Source organism: Hemitrygon akajei, chromosome 8 (genome assembly GCF_048418815.1).
Source record: "Hemitrygon akajei chromosome 8, sHemAka1.3, whole genome shotgun sequence".
Taxonomy (NCBI): Eukaryota; Metazoa; Chordata; class Chondrichthyes; order Myliobatiformes; family Dasyatidae; genus Hemitrygon; species Hemitrygon akajei.
Genome location: NC_133131.1, coordinates 136867247 through 136884399, shown reverse-complemented (window position 1 = coordinate 136884399; position 17153 = coordinate 136867247). Strand labels below are relative to the sequence as shown.

General features: G+C 40.0%; 1 protein-coding gene across 1 annotated transcript; it reads right to left on the bottom strand.

The window, feature by feature from the left end:
- Positions 1-1329: 1329 nt before the first annotated feature.
- On the bottom strand, positions 1330-13993 carry LOC140732292 (patched domain-containing protein 3-like). The gene is made up of 4 exons (XM_073054712.1): positions 13045-13993; positions 5379-5500; positions 5143-5288; positions 1330-4034 (listed from the first exon to the last, which is right to left on the bottom strand). Exons 1-4 carry the CDS (start codon positions 13774-13776, stop codon positions 2305-2307), a joined length of 2730 nt encoding a protein of 909 aa, XP_072910813.1. The 5' UTR covers positions 13777-13993; the 3' UTR covers positions 1330-2304.
- Positions 13994-17153: the final 3160 nt, after the last annotated feature.

Sequence of the window (17153 nt, the reverse complement as noted above, 5' to 3'; positions counted from 1 at the left end):
CATGGCAGTGCTGGTTGGGAGCTGTTTTATTCAAAAATTGGGAAATCTCACTGATATTTATAGAAAGTTAGTCAAGGACTAGATTCTTCTGAGCATTGAGACATAATTATCTTAAGCAGTCATGAAAAGTGTTGTACTTCTATCAGGGCAGCATTAACCTACAACTGTTCTCAATTGTCACCTGGTTTTAAATGATTACAGTGATTGGTGTCTACTAGTGAAGAGAAAACTAAGATTAAAGAAGACTAAAAAGATGAACAGTGTTTAGCTATATTTACCCATAGAGATAGGGAAAAGTCCATTCAAATTTACAGTAGGAATTAACAAATCAGAAAGCTTTTACTCAAAACTGCAGGACCGAGATAACCAGTGAGAAAGCACTTATTCAAGTAGTGTAGAAATTGGAATGGAATCAAACACCATGAAAATCATTGCTTCAGCATTTCTATCCCTAATGCTCCTTCAGTAACGATGTGCTATGCTTCATCCACTGTTTTACAGGAGCCTGCATAATATTTTGCTATGGGTTGTTCATGCATTTACCTGAATTTTCAGGGAGCAAGGGAGAAGACTGGTCTGCTGGATGGTCTCCCAACTGCAAGAGAAGCAAGAAAACTCTTTCCCACCTCATCCACTGACCAGAGAAACTACGGAAACCCAGTTTTACAAATAAAAATTGTGAGTGGGAATCCTTTGCTAAATTGAAGAAAATTTGATGGAATTTTGTTTCTAAGTCTATTTCATAAATTAACTTAGTGAAAACAAATGAGGGACATACAGTTACAGTAACAATTCTGTTTATCACGGTTATAAAATTGAAAGTGATCTTCTGCTCAGGGGCATTTTCGAACCCCTATACACTGCAATGCTGATGAGCACAGGGTATCTGAAAGTCCCTGGCTGCAGAAATAAAAGAAGATTTTAAAGACAATATGTGACAGAATTGTATAACCCAATCAGTGAATGGGAAAGATCCCATTTGATTAAATTGTAGCAAACTTGATAGCTCCCTTCAACCCAGATATCTAACATATTTAGGGTGACACTTTTACAGTTCAGGGCATCAAATTCAGAGTTCAATTCCAACACCTGTCTGAAAGGAGCTTATAGGTCCTCCCCGTGAAATGTGTGGGTTTCCTCAGGGTGCTCCGGTTTCCTCCCACATTCCAAAGACATACCGGTTAGAAGGTGAATTGGTCATTGTAAATTGTCCTGCGATTAGGCAGGTGCAGCTCATGGGGCCAGAAGGGCCTGTTTCATGCTGTGGCTCTGAGTAAAATAAATTTAACACACAGAGACAAATGACATAGGAAGCAATTAGAAATCATATCATGAGTATGAATAATTTAATTGAACTGTGTATTTTCAGAACACCCTTGGACAGAGCATTGGGAAACCGAATAGTCAGGTGGTTAATTGACAAATCAGCTCAGGCCAAGCTCTTTTACACACTGGAAACAACTTTTGAAAACACAACACTGAGATATTGAAGAAATTTTAGTCAGTTGAGGCACAGATGTGAATTTATTGGAAAGTAATCAACAAGAGAAAAAGTGGTCCTCAGGGGTGGATTACGTTGGACAACATTTAATGCAATACAATCACCCACTTTACAACTGTTGCATTAGGCTCATTTAATGAGGTGATATCATAAAACCGAATTAAGCTTAGACAAGAAAAGAATACACTGCATAGCACTAGTGAATATCATGAATTTTAACTTATAAGTATGCTATAAAAATCCTAACATAAGCACGTAATACTTTATGTAAATATTCAATGCATTGAATGAATTTTTCCATATAATGGTTCAGTTCACTTGGTTACTAATAAAATTCTTTGCATTTGCAAATAGTAATAAATATCATTCTATCAATTATTCAATGATTTAGTGATGATTAAGTATGAATAAAAATGAAAGTAATTGAAAATAATCAATAACCACATTTTTCTAAAAAAAAGCATCTTCACTTTACATTGACATGGAGGCCAGAAGTGATTGGTGGACTGAGGGAGGGAGGATGACAAACAGATCTAATGAGGTAGGAGCGAGGGAGCGGTAGAGTTCGGAGACATGATAGATGGAACCAGACAAAGAAAAGGAGGAAGATTGAGCCAGGAGGAGGGTGGGGAGGGTGAGGTTGGAGACAGATCCTAGGGGATGATAGCAGGAATACATAGGCTACCAATGGTGGAGTCTGATATAAGGAAGGTAATAATGGGAACCATCAGGGGAGAGGGGAAAGGCAGACTGTTTGTTGCTCCAGAATCCAGCAGCTGCCACCCCTTTGTGTATCCACAGTATTATGGACAATCTGGATCAGGCATTCCCATACGTTTGCCTTTTAGATTAAAGTTGCCAGGTTTTGGACTTTCATATGCTGCGTTGCAATACATGTGGTTTTTCTGCCAATTTACCACATTGTCTGTTCTTCCAAAATGTGACTGACCTTTGTTTGGTGAAAATCTTTCCTGTTGATTTGTTTCCTTTTCTTCTATTACACTGTTTGTCTTTTTATTGAGTCCACAGAAAGTTAGAAACACAGGCAGGAATACAAGACCATGAACTGCCCCAAAAGATATGACAAGAAACATGATCTTAAAAAATGTCCTGAAGATGTAACTTTCTGCAGCAGCCAGCACAACCACACCCAGAATGGTTGAAACTGCTCCCTGGATAATGGGATACCCAAGAGCATACAATGCATCGATAGCTCGTTCATTGTAACTGCTTTTGCCACTTGAAACAAATGCATAGGAAATGTGAGCTGAAAAATCCACTGAAAAGCCGATGCAGATGACCAGATTAATCATCGATATGGAATCTAAATTGACATCCCAAAAAGCCATGAACCCAGTTACACCCACTAAAACCGATGCCGTTGCAAGTGTGACCCACAGAGAACAGACCGGATTAGGTATTAACAATAAAGCAATAAGAAGCATCGCAAGAGCAGCCACAACTACATTCTGTATTGTGTTGGTTACTATAACAAGATATTGATCAAAATAGATAAATGCAGAGTGATATACCAGCAAGGGAATTCTACATTTCTTTGCCAGATCTCTTAATTCAGTCAGTATGTTTTTCTCAGCAACTGAGCTATTGACATTCATGGTTTGAATGAAAAAACGTGAAGCATTAATGCTCAGTTCATTTTCTGAAATGTCAATATCTTGTCTGAATGCAGGGGCATACTGAAGGAATGTTGCTAAGTTTGTCATTAATATATCTTGCTTGTTTATATCTATACTGTTACTTTCATTAACGTAGATACGAAGCCAGGACTCTGACAGTTCCCGATCTACATATGAGAGGTTTTCAAATCTCTCCATACAGGTTTCAATATCACTCCGCACAGTGGGATTCCAATAATCTACAGATTCAGTGACAGTGACCATGACTCGTGGTCCGTACTCTGAGAAAAAATCTCTTTGTGCATCATAGAACGGAATCACGTATGAATCATCAAAGGCCAGATTTCTGAGATCAATTCCTTCCTTGATCTGCAAACAGCCATAAATACTGGCAGCTAAATATCCTAAATACAGGAAAACCACAGCTGCCTTGGTCCATCCATTGGTGAGGAATGGACCGTAATATTCCTTCATGAAGTAGTAGATTGGATGCTCTGATTCGGTACCTGTTTTCGGATCATAAGCCCCACCTACACAACACATGGTGGTCAGTGTAGATCCTCCTGGTTTAGGATCTTTGTCAACCTTTCTGAATGTCAGCCAGTGCCTGTTACTGGCTTCCCTTCTCCCATTCAGTGCAAGAACAGCTCCAAAAAATGTAATGTTATAAATAAAGCAGAACAGAACTGTTGTACCAGTGTAAACACAAAATGATTGCACAGATCGAAAAGGTGTCATGATGCCAATATAAAAGGCTAAAACATCAGTCAATGTGGTGATTGTGATGGAAACAGCTGCTTCAGCATACGTGTCTGCCAAACGTTTTTCAACTTTATCTTCAACTTTTGTCTTTTGCCAGCCTGAAAGCATAACAAACATGTCGTCCACACCGATACCTGGAGATGTGAAAGTATGAAGAATTTGACACTCATTGCCAGTGAATAACCACAAGGTGAAGTGAATAGGGTCTGACATTGTCAGTTAAACAGCATATAATATTTGTTGTGAACTATTTCCAATACATTAGAAAGGTTTAAAAGAAGCTAGGAGAACTCCAAGATGGAGCTGGAACCTTGAGACTCTTTGCAAGGTGGCTTCAACAGATCTATTTATGACATTTATTATACTTGTTATGCTTTTATATCTGAACCCTATGATCCTAAGAGTTACAGCCGCGATATATGGAATTAACTGACTGAATACCATGCAAACACTGTATCTCAGTACATGTGGCAATGAAAATATTGTCAATAAATGCAGACAGTGGGCCACCAAGTGTCCATTGGGTACTTTCTTCCTGTTTCCAGGACTACTCTTCAGCATTACTTTAATAGGCAATCACTGTATTGCACTGTACTAGCAAGCCTGGCTCCTGCTCTTCGCTGTTGAAACAGTGTTGCTTGTGACTGCTTCATGTTCGCCTTATCTTCTTTACCTGCACAGAACGTGGATACAGCTAACATGGCAGAGTGTGGAAGTGGTTCAACAAAACTCACTCCACCTCCTGCACCTCAAGGAGGTTGGAAGTAGCCATAAAATGCTGGCCATATCAACAATGCCCATATCCTGTGCAGGTAGAGAAGAGAAGATCATCATGGAGTGCTCACAAGTACAAGAAGCTCCATACCGGACTTCAGCTTTGGCAACAATGAGAATCAGTCATTTGTCTGTCTTTTCAAGAAAATGTGTTAATTTCATGAATATAGGACTGTGTCATAAGTTGTACCTTAACATTCTATGAATGTCCATAATAAGATTGGCCAGGTTGTTGGATTCACAGTGAATAAGGACGAGAATGTAAACAGGAGAGTGTGAGTGCCAAAATGGGGGACTATCATGGCTTTAGGATCATTTGTGATGAGAGCTCAGTTCAGAGGTTGAGTCAGGAAAGGAGTGAATATACTTTATTTTGAATGTTTTTGTCATTGGTTCTAGAAAGAAAATGAGGGAGGACATTTGTTTAAATTTAATCATGCCTTTATTACTGAAGTAAATGCAACTTACCTAGAATGAGAAATGGTGCATTGGCCGTATTGATGGCAAATTTCATCCCACAAAACAGCAGCAATCCAAATCCTGATAGTACGGCAAGTCCAGCTGACACAACTCCCAGAGCAGCAACCCAGACTTTGTTCCTTACACAATCAAACCTGAAAATAAATTCGGTAGTCCTTTATAAGGCATCATATGTTTTATATAATGTATTCAATGTAACTAAATTTGACAATAATGTATTTTACCTCATGCAAGATGTGATGGAAAAGAAAATTGAAAGAAAATAGGTAATCGAAAAGAAAGGAACAATTCGTTCAGTATTTCCTTCAAATTCATCTTGTCTTGATACTGACGTGAAATAAGACACCTATAATCCAGGGATCAAAGTATATATAATTATGTAAAATTCTTCAGAATTACTCTCAATCAAATTTCAACAAAAAGACAAAGATTTTCCAATTCATCACGATAATAATTATTTATAAAATCTGTAATTTTAGAATAATTTGCATCCAATGGAAAACTTGGATGTGAACGGAGTATCAAAAGACAAATGTGTTGACACTCACTTCGAAAACTGACTATCTTTTGATGTCTTCATCTTAACTTTTGTTATCCAACTGCACAAAATCAATGCTCAAGAATAACACCCAATGTCTTTTCAGTTTACTCATTATTCAATAGCTGGTGAAGAGAATTCAGTGTTAGTTTCCAATATATGTGTTACGCTACCATGCAGTGCAGATAAAACAGAGCAGACTTTGACAAACGCTGTTTGTTGGGATAAGGCACGTAGTGCCACTAACTCATTGGGGTAGGTAATGCATGCAGCCCACTCTATCTCAGGCAGAGTTTTCGCCACCATTGAGAATGTTTACATGGAGAGCTGTCACGAGAAAGCGGCTTCCATCAGTACCCAGACTATGCCCTCTTCTCATTACTACCATCGGGCAGAAAGTGCAGAAGCCTTAGGCCCTATACCACCAGGGTCAGGAACAGTTATTACCCTCCAACCATCAAGCTCCTGATCTCGTGTGTAAATTCACTCACCACTGTTCTAAACTGATTCTGAGACCTGAAGTCTCACTTTGAAGGATTCTTGACAACTCACGTTCTCAGTATTATTTTTATTTGCACAGATTGCCTTCATTTTCACAGAGGGTGTTTGTCAGTCTTTGTTTATCATAAAATTCTATTGCATTGTAAATGCCTGCAAGTAAATGAATCTCAAGTTAGTGTAACCCCCAGGTTCAGTGGGCAGCATCAGTCAAGGGGAAGACAGTCGCTGCCCCCACCAAACTGGTGAAGGCTCATTTGTGTGGGTGCTGCGTAATGTGTTCCCCTGTTACAATTCAGTACTGTACCATGAAAGATCAGACGGTACACCATATGCAATTAAACAATTGAGCTTTATAATTCACACAAAATGCTGGTGAAACACAGCAGGTCAGGCAGCATCTATAAGGAGAAGCACTGTCAATGTTTCGGGCCGAGACCCTTCATCAGGACTAACTGAAAGGAAAGATAGTAAGAGTGTTCCACCAGCATTTTGTGTGCGTTGTTTGAATTTCCAGCATCTGCAGATTTCCTCGTGTTTGAGCTTTATAATTCTTAAGTTGGCTATAGGGTTAGTAAAGAAGATAAAAAGAAAAAGCCTATCTTAATGAAACAGTCTAATGTGCACATTGGAGCTCACGGTTTTCCATCCATTAGTTCCCCATCAACCTCCCCCAAGCATCATCGACTCCTAGACCCTCACTCCAAATCAACTCCATTCTGCGGTCTACCAGCTCATTCCTCTCATGTCTTCTCTCTTCATCTCTCACCAACAAAAAACCCCATATACCTCTTTTCAGACACACAAGAAAGAAACAACACTCCTCTCATTGGATGGCGCACATTCCAAAGCCCCTGTTAATCTCTAGTCATAACCTAAACACTGCTGCTAAAGAGAAACCATTATCTTAGTAGTGAAACCGTACAGAGCGTTACATTAGTAATGGTAACAAACTTTGATAATGAATTTACTTTGAACTTGAGTTATTATTTCTTTGGTTATGTCCAGAAAAAAATACCAAATATTTCTAAAACGCTTAAATTCCATTTGGAACTCCTCAGAAATTCCTGCATATCACCAATGATTGGATACTCAACAGGAACTATGAGATGAATAGAGGTGATAAGGAAAGATTAGAGATTGGAGAATCTTCAATAAGTTACTCATCTCCCGATATTCTAAAGATTTTCATGGTTAAGAAATTGGCCATATTGTAACCAATACATTTTAATATTCTGGAAAATTGTAAAATCATCAACTTTGGAGCTATCTAAATGGTAAAAACTTGGGTACTCCAAGAGAGTTAATAAGGAAATTGCAGACTCTCCATTTATTCAGGAAATGGGAGCATTTTAAAAGTAAACATGTTCTAGTAAGGGATAAGAGATAGGAAGAGGAAGTCCAGCTTGATATGGAGTATTGAAAATGCGTGAGGTCCTTCTGGACTGTAAGACGTCTGTGAGGGGAAGGGGACAGAACACTTAATGAAAAAAAGAGGATAAATTATGCAGATGAATTTAAATAGAGCAATTTTAATGGTATGAGAGAGGAGTTGTCTAAGATGTTCTGGGAAAACAAGCTAAAAGATAAGTTGGTAAAGAAACAGTAGCATATGTTCAAATAGCTGGTCTATCATGCTAGCAAGAGTTTATCCCAAGTAAAAAGAGGGCATCTGTGAGAAAGAAGCACAGTCCATGTTTAATTTTTAAAAAGGGTAAGGAAACTTGTGGTTTCCTCCATGGTGGTTTTAGAAGTTAACTCTGCACGAACTAGTTCTAACAGCTCTTGACACCTCTCTTCTCCTTTTCTCACTCACATTCTTTCTTTCTAATTCTTCTTTTCAATCTCTTTGCTTTATTTTTCTCACCTTCCTTTTTCTTCTTCTAGTTACTTGCATCTGTGAATTTGCTAATTGATCAAGAAATGAGGTCTCATTTATCCTCTTCCATTTCCGCAGTACTTAAATCATTCTCCTCCTTCTTCTAATTTTTTTTCTTTGGAGGATGTGTATCATGATCTTGAGCAAGGTGTATTTAGTTCACTGGAGTATGCTCCTATTAATCCTTCTATTGCTCCCTTTATGATCTGATCTCTCTCTTGGTTTCCTCATCTATAACATCATCTGAAAAAGTCCTCTGATTTTGTATCTCCACTGACTCCTTTCTTTTTTGACCTTTTCATTCATCCAGCTGGGCAAAGCATGGAGGAACCATTATGAACTCCCACATATCCCGATGACCCAATGATTTCAGTCTCTGAAGCCAATGCGCGGGGACGCTTCAGGAAGGTGAACCCATGAAAAACATCTAGCCCAGACAGGGTATCTGAACAAGTACTAAAGACATTTGCTAATTAACTGGCTGGAGTGTTTACTGAGATTTTTAAGCTCTCGCTTCGGCAGTCTGAGGTGCCCACCTGCTTCAAGTAGGCGTTAATTATACCGGTACCTGAGAAGAACTTGCTGACCTGCCTCAACCTGTAGCACTTACATCCACAGTGATGAAGTGTTTTAAGAGGTTAGTGATGAAACAGATCAACTCCTGCCATGAAAACTGATTTAAATCAGCTCCAATTTGCTTACCAGAGCAACAGGTCCACCACAGGTGCCATCTCATTGTCACTCTCCTCAACCCTGGAACATCTGGACAGCAAAGATGCACACATCAAGATGCTCTTTACTGACTACAGCTCAGTATTCACTACCATCATCTGTTCGAAACTAATCAATAAACTCCAAGACTTTGGCCCCAGTGCCTCCTTGTGCACTTGGATCCTGCATTTCCTCACTTGCAGACCCCAAACACTTTGGATTGGCAACAACATCTCCTCCATGATCTCCATCAACACAGCTGCAACACAAGTCTGTGTGCTCAGCCCTCTGCTCTACTGACTTTACACTTATGACTGTAAGGCTAAGCACAGCTCCAATGCCATATTCAAGTTTGCTGAAGACACCGCTGTTGTAAACTGAATCAAAGGTGGTGATGAATCCGCGTACAGGAAGGAGACTGAAAATCTGGCTGAGTGGTGCCAGATCTTTTACTCATTGTCAACAATTCCAAGGAACTGATTATTGACTTCAGGAGAAGGAAAGCAGAGATCCATGAGCCAGTCCTCTTCGGAGGATCGGAGGTGGAGAGGGTCAACAACAATAAACTCTTCAGCGTTATTATTTTGAAGGACCTGTTCTGAGCCCAGCATCTAAGTGCAATTGTGAAGAAAGCACAGCACATCTCTACTTCCGTCAGAGTTTGCTGAGATTCGGCATGATATCTAAAACTTTGTCAAAAATCTATAGGTGTTGGGTAGAGAATATATTGACTGGCTGCATTACAGTCTGGTTTCCCAATGCCTTTGAACAGAAAATCCTACAAAAAGTAGTGGATACGGCATCACACACAGGTAAAGCCCACCACAACATTGTGCAGTCCATTTACTTTTGTCTGCCCAACATTCTCTTTGTATGTGTCCTACTTTGTTGCATTTTCTTCAAGTTTCATCTTAAACCTGTATTGGTCTGGTTTATGTGACCCCCTTGCCACACTGGTAACACAATTTGTTTTGCCAAGCCGGTTGCTATTCAAACATTGCAATTTTGCTCACACTCACTTTCATTCCTGACTGCAACTTAATTGTGTCTCTGTCTGCCATTTCCATTGATACAGCTATTTCAAGTGCTTTTTTAAATGTAAGTTGTGCTTCAGTCAGGAGCTGCTTTTGAATGCTTTCAAGAAGATTTCACAAACTAAACAATCTCTCAGTACATCTTTAAGCTCATTAAAGAACTGACAACTTCTTCAATTCAGCCATGTATGCTGAAATGGACTCCCCTCACTTTTGCTTCTGCTTCTGAAACCAAAAGTGTTCTGCAATCAACAATGGTTTTGGTTCGAAATGTTGCTGCATTACTTTCATGATATTGGCAAAACTAATTTTTGCTGGTTAGTTTGGAGCATTTGAACTTCAAAATAAACTATGCTTTTCCACCAGTTACACTCAACAAAACTGGCACTCACTTCTCATTGGCTAATTCATTTGCTTCAAAATATTGCATGATTTGTTCCATATACATATTCCAGTTATATTTTCTGCAATTGAATGCATCAGTCCTTCCAATGAGGCCAGTCATTTCTGCTTTTTATAAAAGTTATGATTATGATCACTATTCATTATTTATGAACCCGTGAATTCATCTGTTTTCTGACCAGTTTTTAACTTGATCGACTATCTCTCCTTGCAAAGAAAAAGAAATATACTACATAGCTTTTTTTATTCAACCATTTCTCATGGTGCTTTTTAAAAATTCAAACGTCACCTACCTCAACAGGTAGGTGGTCATCTCGGGTTTATTTCAAAAATAATTCATTGCCACTGTTATGTTTTGTAACTCTAAAACACGAAAGTAATTTAAAAGAAAAACATGTACAGGCCAGAAGGCGAATCTAACTTTGTTTTTACTTTAAGTGATATGCGCACGTATAATGTGGTGGCGTAATAACGTATGTCATTTACTTACTTTTACATATAATCCACAATGCTTTATTAAATAACAAAGAATGCTTAATCAAACCATATATTTACATATTAAATACACAACAGCACTAAAATTATTAAGATCTAGGGATTACTAAAGATTCACTCATGATGGACTGAAGGAACTGTTTCTGTGCTCTATGATTCTATGATCTGTTACTTAAATTGTTAAATCTTTTATGCAATCTTCTGGTGGTGTAGGATGACAGCTGGAGAACACCAAAATCCTTCATTTTAAAATGTATTTGCTTTCAAATCCCTCCCCACTGATCCCTCCACCATGATCTCCCTTCATGGTCTCCTTTAGAACCAACCCAGGACTTCGTGCTTTGCAAATACTGTTGTTTTGCATATTGCTGATTGTAATGTGTAAATCAGGTTAATTAAACCCAAAATTGTAATGTTAGAAAATTCTACCTGCGAAGAGATGAAGACAAGGTGTACCGATTTAAAAAGAAGAATTTGAAAAAAATGCTATGGGGGTTGTGGGCTCGACTCAGGGCAGACAAGGAGAGAAACGCAGCGTCAATTATAAGCTGAAGACATGAACTGTTAAGAGTGGAATTAGTAGTGAGTATCTTTACCCTACTAACTTGAAACCCTCAAGGTCAAACCTCTAGAGGAGAGTCAATAGCAATAAAAGATCTATTGAAGCTATAACATGCAGCAGCTATAACATGACAATATCGGCAGAGACCAGTGTCCAAAATCCCTACTGTGTAATTCAGAGTTAGTTCAGTTCCGTTCTTTCTGCCCAGTGTGGATGCGTGTAGCTCCCCCGCCACGCGCTGGTCCCCAACCACCGGGCCGCAAGGAAACAATATGAGTCAGCTGCACCTTTCCTCATTCCCTGTCAAGCGCCGTCGCTACTGGCCTGGAGCGCTGCCTCTAAACCTGTTTAGCACACCGAATGTTCATGGGGAACCTGGTGCTAAAATATTTGCAGACGGCCTAATTCAGGCTCACCGGGGGTGGGCCGCTCCCTGTCACACTCCTCGCTCGCTCGGTCGCTCTATGGACTGCGACCGCTGCCCCCCGGTACGGGGACCACCAGCCCTGACCTTGTCCTCTCACCCCACCCACGACCAACCGCATCTGGCCAAGGTGTCTGGCGGCGGGCGGGCCAGGAGGCTGTCCGAGGCAATGAAGCCCTCAAAACTGCTTTGGTACCTTGAGTCCAAGCACCCCGCACTTAAAGACAAATGCGTTGAGTTTTGTGAGTGGAAAAAATGTGAGCAGCGCAGGACAGAAGCTAAGTGCCGAGAGCCGTGAAAACTGGACATAAGGAACCTGCTTCGAGTATCGCTGTATTCTGGTCATGTTTAACACCACCCCTCTCCCCGTCAGTGGTCCACAAGAATATTGTCAATATTAAACTGGTCCGCAGTGCATAAAAGGGTGGGCACCCCTGGTGTTCATACATTATTTCTACTTCCGGGTTGCGGGGATTTACTTCCGGTATTTTCTGCCCTGGTGCGCATGCGTGTAACTAATTGCTTTGGGGTCGATCTTGCCTTGAACTAAGGCCGAGGTAGGGGATCTTGGGCTTAAAAAGGTTGGTGACCACTACTCTAAAGAGTGTGATGATTAGTAACACACTTTAAGACTAGTGCTATATAGGTGTTACAAATGACAGCAAATTTCACTTGCCTAGATCCTCTCTCTCTCTCTCTCTCTCTCTCTCTCTCTCTCTCTCTCTCTCTCTCTCTCTCTCTCTCTCTCTCTCTCTCTCTCTCTCTCTCTCTTTTCTCCCCCTTGTTTCCCCCCTCTTCCCCCCTCTCTTCCCCCCTTATCCTCTCTCTCTTCCCCCCAACATCTCCTCCCCCCAATATCTCTTCCTGCTGCCTGTTTTCTAACATGTAAAAAGGTTTGACTCTTAAGTGGACATGTTCACAATTATATACACTCCGTAGTCATTTTATTAGGAACAACTGTATGCCTGCTCACTAATGCAAATATCTAATCAGTCAATCATGTGGCAGCTGCAAAATGACAGGAATGCAGCAGTAACATGAATAACCATTTGTTACAACAGTGGTGTGCAGAAGGGCACCTGTGAGTACACTGCACATCAAACTTTTTAGAGGGTGGGTACAGTAGCAGAAGACTATGAACAGACTCAATGATCACTTTATCATGTACAGGAGGTACCTAATGAAGTGGCCACTGAGTGGATATCACAATTAAGCAGCATCCACGGACAATTATTTTGCTCCTTTCACACTCCAAGATAAATTGCAAGCATTTACTCCATCACTCCCTTATTAGTTTCAATTCATGAGACAGATATATGAAAATACAGATGAACATTAAAACCTGACCTTAATATCCTTCAGGTGCATCAGTTCGTTTGGAAAGATGGAAAGAAAGTTTTTGAGCCACAGCAAACTTTTTATTTTAATGTCTTCATTATCTTCTTGTAAATAATAGTCAATTTGAATTGCTTTTGCTGTTTCTATGATATTGCTTTTTGGTTTCAATTTTACACCTCCAACAGCTGAGCCAATAAATACTTCTTTCATTCTTGGATAAGTAAACTCAGTGCTCTCCACCAAAGTAGGATTGTGTTCTATCAACTTCAAAATTGCATTTGAAATGCAAGAGTCTGATCTCCGTACACAGAGAGAAGAATAGTTCCATATGGCATGGTAATTGTCAGAAATATTCAGCTGTTTCACCTTTTCATCAAGTGATATAATCTCTTTAAATGCATTTATGGTAAGGATGTTGTTACCTTTTGATACAGCAGTAAAAGAAACAAACGTTCCCTCTGTGTACAGCCTTTGTTCAAAGAACAATTCAGAATCATTGGTTGGAAAATGTTGCTTAATAAACTCTCTCTCGGACTTTGCTGGCCCATCGATAGGTGTAAATTGCTCTTCCAAATCATTGGCTTCACGTACCGGTAAAAAATAAAAACCTGCACCCAGTCCCGCAGAAACAAGTAGAGGAATTGTGAGGAACCACCAGGGACTTTTACCCACAAGATATCCAAGCTTCTTGAAACACTGACAGAGGGGTTTCTCAATGCAGTCGGTCCTCCGGCACGGCATGATGACAGTCAAGGACAACCCAATACCTTCACCTTTTTCAGCACGAAAGTTGATGAGCAGGAAGAACAAAGGCTTATTGATAACTGGACTGATAAACTGAAGCTGGATTTAAGAACATTGGGTCCATTTCAGTGCACAATTTGAATGCAGCACTTGAGTGTATATGGCTAGTTGCTGTGGAAACTGTTTCTACCCTATTCTGTTGGAGTCACTTCGGTGTCCTCATTTGTTATGTCAGTATCTTATGTCATTCTCTATGAATTCACTTTAACTATTTATTTGAGAGTCATCAAAAGGTGACCAGGAAGTTCCAACACAGGGTTAGAGTTTCAGGAAATATACCAGAGTATGATGTGGTTCATATTAATCATTAACCACTTCTCAGAAAGCAGTGACCACATGAAATAATGTTGGCCAGCATTTTTTTTTTTTGAAAGTGTTGCTTCCTCAAAAAAAATTGGTTATGCTAGACAGCTTGAAGCTGAACACAATTATAATTTCAGACTACTTGTATCATTAGGATTTTGGAGAAACAAGAAAAAACAACTTTTATTGAATACAATGCATTTAATTGCATAGTGGTGATGTCTTGCCCTAGTTAATCTAAGCTAAATATGTTTTGTTAATGATTTTCATTTGTAATTAATGTCCAAGGCTTCTTGCTTAAGTGTCCAACAATGATCAACCAGCATTGATGGATTCCGGTTGCTCTGATCCCAACTCTCCATGACCACAATCTCCTGTGAAAACTTCTACCATGCTTGTCAAGATGATTCTAAATGGGAATGCAGAAAATGAATCTTTAGCGACATGTTGTACTTCATGGTTTCGTATGCCTAAGCATGTTGTCAATCAGCTACATGTAGTTAGGTGCTCTGTAGTTGCCAAGAAAATTTTTCAACGACATCCTTGAGTGCCTTCCCTGCGATTTTCTCCGGTCTCACTAGAAGTTCTTCGTTGATGATCTACTTGATCTTTTTTAACCAACAAAAAGTCTTCCTTAATCTTGGCATCAGTTATTCTGGGAAATATCTTTCTCAAATATTGAAATCCTGCATGGGAGTTTTTGTGTCTGGAGTCAGCAGATTCCATCCTTGCAGTTTTGAACTCAATGGTTCTGCTTTTGCCTTTGACAAAACCTGTGTCTCTGACAAGGTCATTTAACTCTGATTGAGTTATCAGATGAGGCTCACTCAATACAGATGGTTCAAAATCTGTATCAGTATCATTGTCATGTCCATTCCTGACTTGTGCATCATGGCATCTTCGTCTGCCTCCTCTAGGCTCCATGTCTCTAGTGGCTTTGGTACTGGAAGACTGTTGCAATGCAGTACAGGTCTCATGGCTGAAGGGAGATTGGGGTATTCAATGGATTCCTTGTTTTTAGCAGAGAAACCAGACACAGTGGTCAGACAAAAGTAGCAGTCTGTTCCATGATCCTTCTGCTCTCGCCATATCATCGGGACAGTGAATGGCATTGACTTCCGAGTACCTCTGAGCCAAGCTGTAAGATCGATAGCACATGTTGTGCAACAAATGTGAGGAGCCCAGGCTTTGCCTTTTATGCAACAGCTGTGAAGATGCGTGTCTTCCTAAAAAGATCATTGTGAGGTATAACAATGACAAGCCGCAGTTCACCATGGAGTTGAGGACTCCCAGTTCTGCCCACTGGACTGGAAACAGAAAGGAATAAAGCTCTGCAAAACAGCAGTTTAATAAAGCCCTGACAGCAGCAAAATCTACTTACAAGCATTGGTTAGACTTCAATAGCAATAGCCAAACAGCCTGGAGTTTCCTGCAAACTCTTACCAACTTCAAACAGAAGTGCTCTCTAATCTCCCCCTGCCCTACCTTGGCCAATCAGCTTGAACAGTTTTATTGCTGCTTTGATAAGAACAATCAACATCTATCTCTTTTCTCTTCCTCTGATACTGATATGTTGACCCTTTCACAATGTTGCCATCCCCCTTAACCCCAGCCCCATCCATCTTCTTTTGCTTTCTTTCCATTCTTGCTCCTCCCTCCATCCCACCCTATACTTTCCATGAAGCAAGAATTTGTTCAGAAACTATTTGGAAAGCAGAACATTAGGAAAGCTGTAGGTCCTGATCGTGTCTCACTTGGTAATCTAAGGCACTGTGCCGATCAGCTATCACCTGTCTTCACAGAGATATTTAAAACCTCCCAGCAATCATGCAGGATTCAGGACAGCTTTAAAGATGCTCTAAGCATTCAAGTTCCCAAGAAAGATAAGATCACTGGAATTAATGATGATAGGCCAGTCACTCTGATTTCAGTGGTTATGAAAATCTTTGAATGTCCAATGTTGGCCTACGTTGTCCATTACTGATCCTGTTCTTGACCCGCTGGAGTTTGCTTATAGAACTAATTGTTCAGTTGAGGATGCAGTTAACTTCTGCCTTCACTATATTCTTCAACATGTGAACTCCCCCCAGCACTAAGTGAGGAGCTTGTTTCTGAACTCCACCCTCAACACTATTCTTCTGGAGCTGCTCCACAGCAAGCTAACCCAGTTAGCTATAACCTATGGTATGTATCAGTGGATTATAAACTTCCTGACAGGAAGGAAGCAGTGTGTAAGGCTGAGCTGCTACTTATCTGATCCAGACTCTCCTTAGGGCTGTGTTCTTTCACCCCTTCTGTTCTCACATTATACAAATGACTACTGTACATCTGCAGACGAATCCATAAAATCCTTAAAGTCTGTGGATGACACGACTGATCTCTATGAGTGGTGAATCTGTGGAATTCATTGCTACAAACAACTGTGTAGGCCAAGTCATTGGAAATATTTAAGGGAAAGGTTGATAGGATCTTGATTAATCAGGGCTTGAAAGGTTACGGGGAGAAAGTAGAAGGGGTTGAGAAGGATAAGAAATCAGGCATGATGGAATGGTGGAGCAGAATCAATGGATGGAATGGTCTAATTTTGCTCCAGTGTCTTATGGTCTTTATGGAATGTCACTGCTATTAACACATTGCTAAAGGTGTTAATAGCAGCTTTAGCAATAAGACCATAAAACATAGAAACAGAATTAGGCCTCCTAAGGGTTCCTTTATCATAAGCTTTCTGATCAAATCTGGGTCATTGCATAAAACCCAATCCAGAATTGCCTTTCCCCTAGTGGGCTCAACCACAATCTGCTCTAAAAAGCCATCTCATAGACATTCTACAAATTCCCTCCTTTGGGATCCAGCACCAACTTAATTTTCCCAATATACCTGCATATTGAAATCCCTCATTATCATCATAACATTGCCCCTTTTACATGCCTTATCTATCTCAGTTATCATTTGTAGCCCATGTCCTGGTATACACAGTAACTCCCATCAGGGTTTTAATACTGTTATGATCC

Coding starts and splice junctions, on each gene's coding strand:
- LOC140732292 (XM_073054712.1), bottom strand. CDS start 13,776: ATGCCGTGCCGGAGGACCGACTGCATTGAGAAACCCCTCTGTCAGTGT. Junction 5,501..13,044: donor TGCACCTGAAGGATATTAAG/GTCAGGTTTTAA, acceptor CCTGGATTATAG/GTGTCTTATTTCACGTCAGT. Junction 4,035..5,142: donor TGCACCATTTCTCATTCTAG/GTAAGTTGCATT, acceptor TCACATCTCCAG/GTATCGGTGTGGACGACATG.